Here is a 13957-nt window from a genome sequence, read left to right as displayed (position 1 = left end):
AGTGATTACGACTCTGTAAGGAAGTTTTAGGATATACAGTAACACAAAACTGCAGAAGATTTATCATTTAGTTTATACCACATTTCTTCACCATATTCATTGGCACAGAATGGGAGATGTAAGGGGAATGTAAATTCTATCATTGGCCGGGACTTTAATGCAAAGAACACTGCCTGGTATGAACACGACCAAGACTGCTACCAAGGCCTTGACATACCATGGTACCAACATAGATCAGCAACATGTACAGTTGGGGACTCTTCCGGCAAATACAGTAGATATGGCAACAAGACTGAGTTGTGATAAATGTGGCAACTTGCTATTTGCTTACATTGGAAATCCAAGAATGGATATGAAGCAGCCTCTGTGATTGGTGGCCAGAGGTGGCTGCCAAATTTTGTAATGTTGTTAACTTCAAATCTTACACAACCTTTTTTACTGCAAATATAAGCTGATATTAGATGGGGGGAAAAAAATAAAATAGCAGCAGAGCACATGAAATCCCTGTTCTCATTCACTTCATGCTACCTGACGCGTATAGCTTGAAAACAGTTCTAAACGAACTGAAGCTTCACTATAGTTTCTGGGGATTACAGATTTATGAATTAGTCCTACAGTGGTGATTTATAAGTAAATTTGAGTAATTGAAGCAGATAGTATCTTAACTTTACTGAGTCTTATAATGTGTAATTATTTAATGGTATCATACTGCTTCGCCTCTCATCTGGGCTAGTAACTCATAGGTGTCAAATGATTATTTTGATAATAGGCTGTTTTCCTCTTTGCCTGCTATAATACAATAATATTCATTATTGTAAATTGGTAATTATTTACTGTTGCCATTGTAGATTCTTGTTCTCATAACTAATACAGTGTTGCCCAACATTTGCAGTAATAAAGGTTGTGTAAGATGTAAGGGTAAGAGCATTATAAAATATGGTAGCCACCTCAGACTGCCAGTCACAGAGGCTGTTTCATACCCATTCTTGGATTTCTAATATAAGCAAACACATAGCTACCACATCTATTGCAACTTGAACTTATTGCCATGTCTACTGTATTTCTTGGATGAGTCCCCAACTGTACAATTCTCTTTGACACCTCACGGTATGCTATATCCCTCACCATGCGTTCTATTCTCACTCCATCCCAGACATCATATTCTGTTTGCTCACACTTTCACACACCTCCACTCAGTGGACAGAACCCAAACTTTCTTCAAATCACCATCATCATCACCAAAAGAATACAGTCACTACTTGTTATACAATGGGGTTACGTCAGGTCATACCTTAACATATAACGGTTTTATCATAAATCGGGAGATTTACACACATTATAAAAAGGGGGTTATGTCAACTCACCTTCTCAAAGTCACCTACCCAGGACTGAAACAAAAATGACAACACACCTTAATCACTTCCTGTGTTGGTCCAAGTCGTCTCCAAGACCAAAACAAACACTATCGCACCAATACAGGTGGCGTTACTCATGTGCAGTAAATCATTGCAACAACACAACAGTCACACTTGCGTAATGTTGGCCAGGTGCTGCACAATGTATAGGCCTACTGTAGCACGATGCTTGGCTGCGAGGTGACGATAGCAGGGGGGCACTCGTGAACGAGTAGAAAAAACATGGCTTTGAAGGAGTGGCGGAACTGCAACTGAACCAAAACAATGCTCTGCACGCTGGGACCGCCATCTTGCCTGAGACAAGCGACGGTTGCCTTGCATGTGCCTGGCGCTTCATACAAAATTTTCCGAGGGCAGTATCATTATAGCGGGAAATTCATCACAAATCGGATTTTGGGGTGGAACTTTTCTTTTATCGTTGTAGCGAATTATCATATACCAAATCAATGTAAAACAAGTAGTGACTGTACATTCCAAACCAGGATAGTCGTGCATCACTTACAGAATCTTTAAAAAAGTAGGCTGGACAAAGGTCATTGAAGAAACAGAAAGTCAGTTTGCTTACTAAACACTACACCCATCACCAACATCAACAAGCACATTATCAAACTGAGTGCAGACAGACACCATATTTCATGAGGCAAGAGAAGACAACCTGAACTTTACACCGGAGGTTGCTTGCCTCATAAAACAATGCAGGTCACGCAAACGCAACTCTCCTCTCCCACACATGCAAGACATCATTACAGTGCTTCAGCAGTTAAACAATAAAATTGACAATAATATTAACAAGATGGTAGGTGACGATGGCCAGCTCTAAGCAGGCCTGTCAAATTTTAGCCGCTGCTGTTCAGCCTGTACACTCAAATGAGGACCCTTAGCTGGCCAGAGTCTAAAAATACCATCTCCCGCCTCTCTTTGGACACAAACTAAACCACCCAGAGAACAGAAATAATTTGTTACTTGCATAAACACAATAAACAACAAAAAATGTGAAAAAAAAAAATCATACTTTTTTCTTACAAAACCTCCCATATTATGTATTGATTTTGTTCTTAATACTTATACCGATATCGAGTCATTTCAAATCATTTCAGCATCATTGAAATTTTGGGGGGTTGTGAAAATATGGATATTTCTTAGTGCAATGTTTTTTTTTCTCTCCTCTGCATACGTAGTTTTTATTGACGTCTACGCAGTCATTTTGTGAAATTTTTGTGCTTCATTGCGTAGCACAGGATGGATTTAGGAAGCTAAAAATTACATTGCTAGGTGCGCCAGATGTTTCTCTCCAGTTTGATAAGAAAAAAAAAAAAATTGATTATTTTAAATCTGAAAAAAATAGTGCAGGGGCTGGCCACTGGGTCCCAACTATTTCCAAACCCATGGCCATGGAGGGGCTAGGGGGACTGTTGCTAGGCAACAAGTAGTTGCGTAGCATCCAAAATCTTGCAAACACAACTGAGTCATAGGCTGGTTATTGTATCCAGGTTTGGTTGGAATTGGTTAATTCTGAAGAGTGGAAGTACCTCCTACAATTAAACAAGACTGCTAGGGATGCTGAGGCCAATCGTCGCAGGGCTACCACGTGAAAACTAGAGAAGAGAGGGGAAAAATGGATGGAACACTTCCAATAGGGAATGACTTCAGGATTACGATTAAAGAAGTCAGAGCTTTCCACGCCCATTTGTAACGCTTCTGCAGCTCAAAACGTGAAAAGTACGAAAAAGCAGTTTTTTGGAGGTTGCTAGGCAACGAGTAGTTGCCTAACAACCAAAACCATGCGGACACTACTAAGTCATAGGCTGGTCATCATATCCAGGCTTGGTCAGCAGTGGTCAGTTCTAAAGGGTAGAAGTGCCTGTCACAATTAAAGAAGACTACAAGAAGAAAGAGAGAAAATGGAATGAACATTAAGGGCAGCATGGAGTTGGGCAACAGTTTGTAACAGCATTCTTCCATGCTGCAGTTCCCTCTTGGCACTGCATAACACTTAGCACTTTGGCTCCCTGATAACATTATTTACATCATCCGAAAAACTCCCCATAAGCTGGCCGATGACGCTATTTGTCATCGAAGTAAAATATATGCCAAAAATCCATTTATTGTTCGATGTTCGTGGGATTAGGTTTAAAATGCACACCAATGTCTTCCCATTCTTCCTGTACTCTACAAACATCATTGGGCAGTAAGTATAGATATACAGTATTTACTGTGTATAGATTCACTATTTTTCTGATGCATGCATATACAGTACTGTATATTTATCTATTTGCTGTATGTACTGTGTTAATAGTAGTGAGTTCTTGTTCTGTTCATTCATGAATGCATATGGTACTGTAGAACAAACTTGTATGAACAGGTAGAGACTACAGTGAATGAAGTAGCAGGCTAAATATCGTCAGAAATAAAATAAATATAAATATTTACGAGATGGTGCACTGATGTAGTGCACCTTGCCTTCCATACGGTGATAGTAGTAATGACGTTGGTTGTTTGCTTGTTATTTTATAATACATATTGTAGAACAAACACTTGTGAACAAAGAGAGACTAAAATGAATAAAATAGCACAAAAAATGTCAAAAATAAAGAGTACAAACAGTTAGCAAACTGCCTGCATTTTTTCAGTATTGTACATTCTGTTATAGTACTGGTAATGCTGGTATTCTGTTCAAACTTATATGCATATATCTCTAGAGTAACATCAAGTGCAAGCAGTTTTACACTAAAATGAATAATGTTGCATGAAAAATAAGATCAGAAATAAGAAAAGAATATAAACATTTAGGAGTGACCACTCGGTTCCTGGCAACCCCCAGCTGACCTTAGGGTGCAGCGAGATGTGCATTCAGGGCTGGCCAAAGAGTTAACAACATTACAGCATGCCCTGACTTTATGTGCGTGTGTTGGCCGGACGTGCCTGCCAGCGAGAGCACGCACATGCGTGAATGGATACTTGTTGAGGTGGGGGAGATGTTTGTGTGACTCGCCCTGACCATGCTGATGTGACACGAAAAAAAACTTGTGCTCCACGACTATTGGTCGGTGGATGAACTTGTTGGCACACCTGTCTTCGGCAAGTACATGGCCCGTGATAGGTCCCTGTAAATCCTGAGGTCCCTACACTTCAATTAAAATTGCAGGCCTGCACCGAACGACAGGTTATGGAAAATAAGACCAGTCCTTACAGAATAACATAACACACATAACATAACACACATAATTGAGCACAGCACAGCACATGCTACACTGAAATGCAAACACAGCATGAACGATGTAAGGAGCCTATGGGACAGTCTCGTAGGGCCAGTAGCTTACCTGTGGTTGACAGGTCTGCTCATGCAGATGGACTGGGGTTAAGCAACAGCAACAACGACAAGAACTTTGCTGTAATATCTGTGTTGCTGACAAAAGCGCTGTATAATTTCTAAATAACTAGTAGCATCCAGAGTTCTCTTGATACCAAAAGCTTTTGTTATAGGACTGATGACTGTATAGTCAGGGTTCCCATGATACCACAAGCTTTAGAGAATTTTGTTGTATAGGAATATAGTAGCTGGGGACGCTCACCATCCACTCACTCAATGTAGTACTGCTCTAAGGTGTCTCCCTTTTCCTCTCCTCCCTGCTTTCCTTCCTTCCTCTTCTGTCTAACTTTACTTCATTCTTTCCCCCCTCCTTCTGCTTATGGGTGACTTTACACCCCCTCTTTTGTCTTTCTTTCCTTCATTCTTTCCTGTTCCTTCTGCCTATGGGTAACTCCACTCTGCGTGGTGAGCTGAATGGTTTCCTGTACACCAGGAAACCATTTACTATGCAGGGTGGTAACCATATAACCAGATTGTGGCACCTGGTGGTCTAGTGGGTAACTGCGGCACCCCAGTTGGATTGAGCCAGTGAAGGTTTATATCCAAGGGATGGTTGGGGTTATTGCTCATGTAATGCCACTCAGGGATGAGTGAGGCTGGTCACTCTCATCTTAAATGTCAGGACCAACTTGCCTAGCCCTGGGCTGCTACGTTCCTCATGGGGCAACATAGGATTGGATGATGGATGAATGTTTTATAGGGGTGATGACTGTTTAGTCAGTGAGGATTACTGCTTGATTGATCACTTACTGACAGAAAAGTATTATACAATGCTCTGTCAAATCACTTTTTGTTAACTATAGGGTGTTGTGCAAGCAGATACTGCATAGAAAAAGAGATGCTGTTTGCATTATAAAAGGATGGTTTGTTATCCATCTCTCAAACTTGACTGAAACATGGCCATTAAAGACCCTTCATGGCCCTGACTTGAGTACAGATATGATTTCTGAGGACTTTGCCTCCAACTACATAGAAGTAAAACAGACATAAGACAGTGACATTAAAGAGATTTAAAGCAGCAAGTAAGTGGAGAAATATTCACAGACAACGATGGTTGGCTGTTGACCCTTGAGATCAGTGGCATCATTGGATGTGGCCAGCGAATGATACCATATTCGACCACAGAGGTTAACACTGGGCATCAAACAGGTCGCCCTGAGGTAAAGCTACAGTTACATGACTAATGTAGCATGTTCATCCCCATCAAGGTTAAGTGTGGCTATGGTCATCACTCTACATGTGGTTCATAAGATGGGGTAGAAGGATACACAAAAGCAGCAGTCACGTCATCTTGGAGATGTTTCGAGACATCCTGCAGTCTGGAGAGAGATGAGAGCTGGTTTGATTTGGTTGGGAATCATGCAGTTGGGGGGTGCAACTTTTTCAGCTGTGTAAGGGAAATCTGTGCATACTGAATCTATGTATCCTTTGGAGCACTCTGTGAAGTACCTAGTCACATGATATATCAAATTTAAGGATGAAATTTTGAAAGGAGTGCATGTTAGGGTTGGGAGGGGAAGAAGGGAAGTGAATAGCATTGGGAGAAATGTTTTAGCTGTCCATAGCTGTCCATTCACAATACACTATTTCTTGTCAGGGGAACTGTGTATGCATCACTGACTAAAATTAATATTTTAGGAAATCTAATCCTGTATATCAATTAATTTAGCTGATATTTTTGTGATTACTTCACCATTTATCATCACTGTAGTATTCTGACTGTTTTCAGATGCAGGGAGTTCCTGATGAAGGATCTTTATACTTTCGACAAATCAGAAGATGAAGCAGTTTGCACCTATAATGACATTAGTGGTGCATATGGTAGACTTTTTCAACGCATTGGGGTTCCATTCATTAAAGGTTAGTGAGCATTGTTGCTAATAGATTGAGCCACTTAAATTATAACCAAGAGATCTTGACCTTTTAGCAGACAGGCATCAAAGTATTAACTGTAACAAGTTATTTAACTTGGCTCACCATTTTATTCATTTTGCAATTACCTGTCATCGTTATCCTGAGCTTGTGATAACCTACTGCAGGACAAAGGTAATCCACCACTTTTTAGCTGTTCGCAAGCATCTTAACTCTGACAGATTATTAAACTATGGAAGTAAATAAGGATCAAGTTGTATGCAAGGGACTATGTTGCCTTGTACCAATGTTCTCAAACAATTATGATCTAGCTTTAACCAGATTTGATGGAACAAGATCAGGCATGAATGGGCAAGGAAGATGCAAGGAAGGAGTTGCTTTGTTGATGAATGAGGTGTGGCAGAGCAGAATGAGTGTCAGCTTAAGATGCATGTATGTCAGGTTCAAGTTTGAAAAGGTGAAAGTGGCATTGATTGTAGCGTATGCATCGTGTGACAACAGGAGTGAGAGAGAGAGAAAGACAGGTTTTGGGATGAGCTGGATGAAGCAGTAGGAGAAATGTCCAGGAGCCATAAAGTGATCATAATGGGCGAGATGAATGGAAGAGTAGGCACTTGTCGTAAGGATGACATAATGGGTTCAGTGGAGTGCCAGGAGAAAATGATAAGGGAAAGCGACTGAAGGCTATGTGTCAAGAAAAGAGGTTGTGCATTAGAAACTCATATTTCAAACACAAAGATGCGTACAAATATCCATGGTATAGAAGGAATGAGGATCGTGTTGAAAGGAGCCTGATTGGTTACGTGCTCGTAGAGAGGTCGATACTGAGAATGGTTGCTGATACGAGGGCCGTGAGAGGATGATGTGGAGGTCTATCAGATCATATGATTCTGGTATGCAAGATGAAGTTGAGAGGAGTGTGGTGGACCAGGAGAGAGAGGAGCAGTCAGGGAGAAAGACTGAAAGTCGAGAAGTTGAGGATCAAAGAAATGACAATTGAATACACGACCAAAGTAGGGGAGAAGTTTGAATTACTGAATTGGAATGAAATGGATCTGGACAGCCTAGGGAATGATTATAGGGATTGCTTAGGTAGGAATGCTAAAGCTATGTGTGGTGTGGCAAGAATAACAATAAAGAAGAAAGGTATGGCATGGTGGGATGAAGAGGTTAAGAGAGCAGTGGAGGAAAAGAGGAAGAAGTAACTAAATGTATACAGGACAGGGGTTCAGTTGAAATAAGAAATGAATATATTGAGATCAAGAAGCCCGTAAAGAGACTAATGAAGAGGAAAAAGAAAGAGGTAAATGATGATCTAGGAAGAAAAATCAATGCAAATTACTCTGAAAATAGGAAGTTATTTTGGAAAGAGGTGCAGAAATGTAGAAGTGACAGTGGAAAGAAATGTGTGTGAAGGATGTAAGTGGTAGATTGCTAACCCATGGGGATGAAGTAAGGACCAGATGGAAAGAATGATGAATGGGAATAGAGAGAGCAGAGCTGCTGTAAACATGATTGGTTTTCGGGGTGTGCAGAGAAGGAATGCAGTGCCAGGAAACGTGACACTCACATGGGTGAAGAACACTGTGAAGCGGCTGAAAAATGGGAAAGCAGCTGGAGTTGATGAGGTGTATGCAGAGATGATTAAGTGTAGTGGAGAGAGTGAAATGAAGTGTTTGTTGGAGATATGTAAGAAGGGATGGATGAGTGAAATTGTGCCAGCAGAGTGGAAGAAGGCTGTGATCAGAGTGGAAGAAGGCTGTGATTGTACCACTGAACAAAAATGAAGGTGAGCAAAGTGAGTGCAAGAATTATCGTGGCATTAGTTTATTGGGTGTTGTAGGGAAGGTATATGGAAGAATTATTATAGAGAAAGTAAGAGAGATATCAGAAGTCCTAATGAGTGATGAACAGGGTGGCTTTAGGAGTGGCAGAGGATATGTGGATCAAATTATTTGCAGTGAGACAGATAGTGGAGAAGGCTTGTGAGAAGGACTATAAAGTGTTTATGGCATTTGTGGATCTGGAAAAAACATACAACAAAATTGACAGAAGGTCTGTGGAAGGTTTTGCTCATGTACGATGTAGATGGTAAGCTGCTAGGTGCCGTAAAGAGTTTTTGTGATGGTAGCAGGCATATGTAAAGGTAACTGGGCATCTAAGTGAATGGTTCATGATCATTATGGGCATGCAACAAGGTTATGTGTTGTTCCCATGGTTGTTCAGTATATATATTGATAGGGTGATGAGAGAAGTAAAAACACGAGAAATGGAGAGAGGGATGGTATTGGTAATGAATGATGTATGAAGTATCTCAGATTTGTTGTATGCTGATGGTGGAATGCTACTTGCAATTACTGGACAAGAACTTGGTAAGCTAGTGCACAGTTTTGCTGATGTCTGTGAGTATTGTGCTTTGAGAGTAAATGTAGAAAAGAGTAAAGTGATGGCCATTGAGAGAGAAGGTGGCTCCAAGTGTGATGTTATAATGAATAGAGATTGACAGGAATTGGTGAGAGAGTTCAAATTCCTGGGTACGGTGATAGAAAAGAGAGGAAAATGTGCAAAAGAAATGGAAAGTAGAGTGACACAAGGAAGGAAAGTAGCTGGTGCAATTAAGACCTTGATAAGAAACAGAGGCTAGAGTGTTGCAGCTGCACGAGGCTTACATGATGGAGTATTAGTGCCAACTTTAACCTATGGATATGAGACTTTGGTGTGGCATGAAAATGAAAAGTCAAGAGTAAGAGCAATGGTAATAGAACTGCTGAGCAATGTATATGGAGTTCAGAGAGTGGATAAGTTATGAAATACAATAATCCTTGTACTCTCTGGATGCCCACTTATCGGACATTTTGGTCCCGGGACTTAGTAATCCCCAAATTGCCCCCAAAACGCAAAAAATTCGAAAAATATCTGAATTTTTTCCCCCCCATAATTTGAACTCAGCGCGCAGCGCGGACCAACTGTGTTTTGGTGCGTAGTTCTGCCAACGTCTGCTAGAGCGCCCCTGCAGCCTCCTCACTTACCGCCTGTCTTTTGTCGTGAGTGCATGCTCCTCGCCATGGCTGCCCACGTGCTCGCTTTTGTGGTGGTGCCCTACCTGCTGCTGGCTCTCCTGTTTCTCTCCTGCCTCTTCTTTGTGTGTGTGATGATGGCCCCTCCGCCTGAGAAGAGGAAGAGTGGTTTTGACACTGGAGAAGAAGAGGGAGATATTGGATAAGGTGGAGGTGGGATAGTTGACGTCACGTATCCTCCGTGAGTTTAACCTGGCCCGCTCTACATTGTTTGATATCAAGAGATCCTGTGACAAACTCATGCGGTACACAGCTGACTTCTCGTCAAAGAACAAACGCAATGTGGAGAGGAAAATGATGTTTACCCTCCGGTTTGCAGAAATTGACAACTCCACGTTGATTTGGTATCGATAACAACGTGCTGCTTGTGTGCTGGTGCGTGGCATGGAGCTGAAGGCTGCTACTGAGAAGTTTGCAAGGCTTCATGATGCCCCAGACTTCAAGGCATCTGAGGGTTGGCACTTCACGTTCAAGTTACGGCATGGCCTTTCCAACCGTAAGGCCCATGGCGAAGCTTTGGATCCCAACGAGGATGGAGTAGAGGAGTTTCGGCAGAAGGTGAAGGGCTTGATCAACAGGGAAGGCCTCACTCTTGGTCAAGTCTACAACGCTGATGAAACTGATTTATTCTATTGCTCATTGCCAATGAACACTCTAGCCGAGGAGACAGAGAATCGTGTACCTGGCCGCAGGCTTTCCAAGCATTGGATATCTGCTTTGTGTTGTGCCAATGCTAACGGCATGCACTGGCTCAAGCCCGTTACTATTGGCAGTGCAAAGCAGCCCCAGTGTCTTCGTGGGGTGATGGATGTCCTTCCTGTTGTTTGGTACCATTCTGTGAAGGCTTGGTTCACAGCCTGGATCTTCAAAGACTGGTTCCACTGCCATTTCGTCAAGGAGGTCGTCCATTACCAGACGGAGAAACTGGGAGTCCCGCGCGACCAGGTAAAGACCCTCCTTCTCGTGGACAATGCACCTGCGCACCCATCCGACAAGGAGTTGGTGGCTGAGAATGGCTGCATTAGGTGCATGTTTTTGCCACCTAATACGACTGCTCTCACCCAGCCAATGGACCAAGGAGTGATCGTGGCAACGAAGAGGCTGTACCGTCGGAAGTTCCTGGATGAGGTGATGGTTGTTCTTGAGGATGAGGATCAGTGCAGGGAGGGACGGGACACGCAATCCCAGCGGACTTTGGAAAACCTTCGCTGCTACAACATCGTCTGCAATCTACAACTGGGCCAGTGCATGGAAGGAAGTCCCTGTCAAGACACTAGAAAATGGTTGGTCTCGTCTGCTTCTTGGAATGGATGCGGTGCACAATTTTCTAGGTTTCAATGTGGATGACTTCCTTGCATGTCTCCGTGTGCATGGCAACGATGTTAATGTGGACAAAGTGCGTGAGTGGTTGGATGACGATGAGGGGAATCCTAGGTATCAGACCATGTCTGATATTGAGATCGCATCTTCAGTTGCAGATATAAGTACCCAGCTTGAAGATTCTGACAAGGACAGCGACGATGATGCGGACTTCTCTCAGTGTGCCACTACTCCAGCCATCCCCAAGCTGAGCGCACTCCGGGAACACGTTGAATTCGTTCTCGACTACCTGGAACACCCGGACTACGACTGGGAGATGGGGCCCTTAGGACTTGTGGAGCAAGTGCACGCTTTCAGGCAGCGCATCATTAATTGACCAAATCCTCGTTCCTTGCATCAATCAACCATTGACAGCTTTTTCAGACCCGTGACCCCTGCTGCCCAGCCTTGGCTCCACACCATTGCCTCCCCAAGACAGGCTCTCATTCTCCAAGCCACAGCCCAGCACATCAGGCACGGTGGAGTCGCCACTGGACATGAGTTTGTGCATCTCTTCAGAGTTGTCTGCGGTGGGTAGTCCATCACCACATCCCAGCAATGCACCCCTAGGCCACCTGCATCAGTTACTCTCAGACTCTGACAGTGAATAAACAGCAAGAACTTGCCACTAGACCACATGAGAATTCACAGTGTTGTGCAGTGAAAAGAACAGTGTGCAGTGTTAAGAAATTAGAATTCTGAGTGCAAAGACTTCAGTGCAGAGTGCAACACTGATTTCATTAAGGTACAATGGAGCACAAATAAGAAAAGAGTGAGCAGTGTTAAGAAAATGGAATTCGGATTGCACAGACTTTAGTGCAGAGTGCAGCACTGATTTCATTAAGGTACAATGGAGCGCAAGTAAGACTAGAGTGCGCAGTGTTAAGAAAATAGAATTCTGAGTGCAAATGACTAAGTTCAGTGCAAGACTTCATGTACTGCAGGTGCTTCAGGTACACCTTTTTACTGTCAGAGTCTGAGAGGAGGCGGGTTATTCATCGAGATGGCCAGGGACTTGTTGTAAGTACTGTACTCAGAATGTTTCATATTGTACTGTATTTTCCATACTTACCTCTAAAACCTCATTTCACTCTTTTATGTCCCATATTGGTGTGAATAGGGTCTTAGGGGCTCTGCATGTCCAGTAGGAAGGTGTTTTACTGAGTTAGGCTAGGTTAGAGTCCATAAGTACCAGTCCAGGAGCCAGGGACTTGTAAGTACCCAGAATGTTTAATATTGTATATACTCCCCTCTAAAACCTCATTCTCTGGTTCCTTTGCATTTATTTCACTCCTTTATGTCCCTTATTGGTGTGAATAGGTTCTTAAATAGGTGCTATGCATGTCCAGTAGGGAGTTATGTAGGTGTTTTTCTGAGTTAGGCTAGGTTAGGGTCCATAAGTACAAATCCAGGAGGCAGAGGCCCACTATCTGGATGGGACCACTTTCTGGACATGCCTTTGTCTCTATTACGTTGGATAGTGGAGGGATTACTGTGATTCGTGAAAGATGTGGAGTGAGGAAGTCTGTGGACTCCAGTATCAAAGAGAGTGTGCTGAGGTGGTATCATCATATGGAGAGAATGGATAACAATAGAGTGGTGAGAAAGGCATATCTCAGTGAATTTGATGGAGGGAGGAGGGGAGGTAGGTCAAGGAGAAGGTGGAGAGATATGGTGGATGAGTGTGTGAGGAAGAGAGGCATGGAAGTCGGTGAGGCTAGGGAACTGACAAGAGATTGAGTTGGGTGGATGAAAGTTGTGAGAAGAAGTGCATGATCAGGGACTTGACACCCATTTTTAACGTGACAGTGTTAGGATTGACTGTTGGATACGTTTATGTGAAGCTACAGAATGTGTTGAAAGTTTTTTGGTGTATCAGATAGAGCCAGGCTTCCAGGGCTTGAATGATGAGTGAATGGAAGTGTGGCCTATCAGTCTGAGCAAACTTGGGCTATCTGGACATCGCTACTTATCACCCTGACCTAGAGTGGGAAAGGAGGTCTGGTTGATGATGATGATGATGATCATGGTGAACGATCGAATAATTGAGGGTCAGCCATGAGATTGACTCCCCCCCGACATGGAATGTAAGGGGTGCAAATGATGAGGTGAAAGAGGGAGAGGTTGTCCAGGTACTTGAGGATACAAAAGTGAATGTATATGGAATAATCGAGACTAAGTGGAAAGATCAGAGTGTGAGAGAATGGGATTATGGATGGTGTATATGTGTGGGAGTTGGTGAGAATGAGAGGGCAATAGAAGGAGTGTGTAATGTTGTGTGTAAGAGATGGAAAGAGAATATAAGAGAGTATGGATCAGATGGCTCAAGGATTGTGAAAGATTGAAAGTTGGACTACAAATGTGGGCGATTGTGTGTGTTTGCACCAATGCAGGATCGTGCAGGTAGAGTGAAAGAAGAGTTCTGAACAAATGTGGAAGTGTCATGGAAAGGTTTGAAAGGAATAAGCGAGTGTTTTTGATTGGAGATATGAATGGAAAAGTTGGGAATGTGAAAGTGGATGCAGTAGTTGGTGGGTAGAGTGTGCCTGCAGAAGTGGATGGGAATGGTAGTGCTTTAGTGGACGTTTGTGCAGGGACGGGGTTGGTGATAGTCAGTACCTTCGTCAGACACAAAATGATCCACAGGTATACATGGCGAATGATGAGAAGGATGGGTGGTGAACTGAATGAACGGAATGCAATGATTAGTTGAGAAGGGAGAAGTGAGCAGATGGAGAGAACACTTTAATGAATTGTTGAACATTGAGAATGAAAGTAATGCGAGTATAAGTAGCTGAAGGACAGACTGTCAATGCAAAGTTCTACTGTGAAATTCTGAGACAGCTCTGGGAGGACATGAGGTG

At 42.8% G+C, this 13957-nt stretch overlaps 1 protein-coding gene across 1 annotated transcript in view; it reads left to right on the top strand.

The window, feature by feature from the left end:
* The window catches only part of ProRS-m (prolyl-tRNA synthetase 2-like protein, mitochondrial), a 147087-nt gene that overhangs the window by 97384 nt on the left and 35746 nt on the right, over window positions 1-13957 (top strand). The window contains exon 6 of the mRNA XM_080283504.1: window positions 6515-6645. Coding sequence (XP_080139630.1) covers window positions 6515-6645 — 131 coding nt within the window. The remainder of the gene's footprint in view (window positions 1-6514; window positions 6646-13957) is intronic.

The sequence above is a fragment of the Coenobita brevimanus genome, chromosome 97 (assembly GCF_032717465.1).
Source record: "Coenobita brevimanus isolate Jiangsu-jjx chromosome 97, ASM3271746v2, whole genome shotgun sequence".
Lineage (NCBI taxonomy): Eukaryota > Metazoa > Arthropoda > Malacostraca > Decapoda > Coenobitidae > Coenobita > Coenobita brevimanus.
This window is presented reverse-complemented; position numbering and strand designations above follow the sequence as displayed.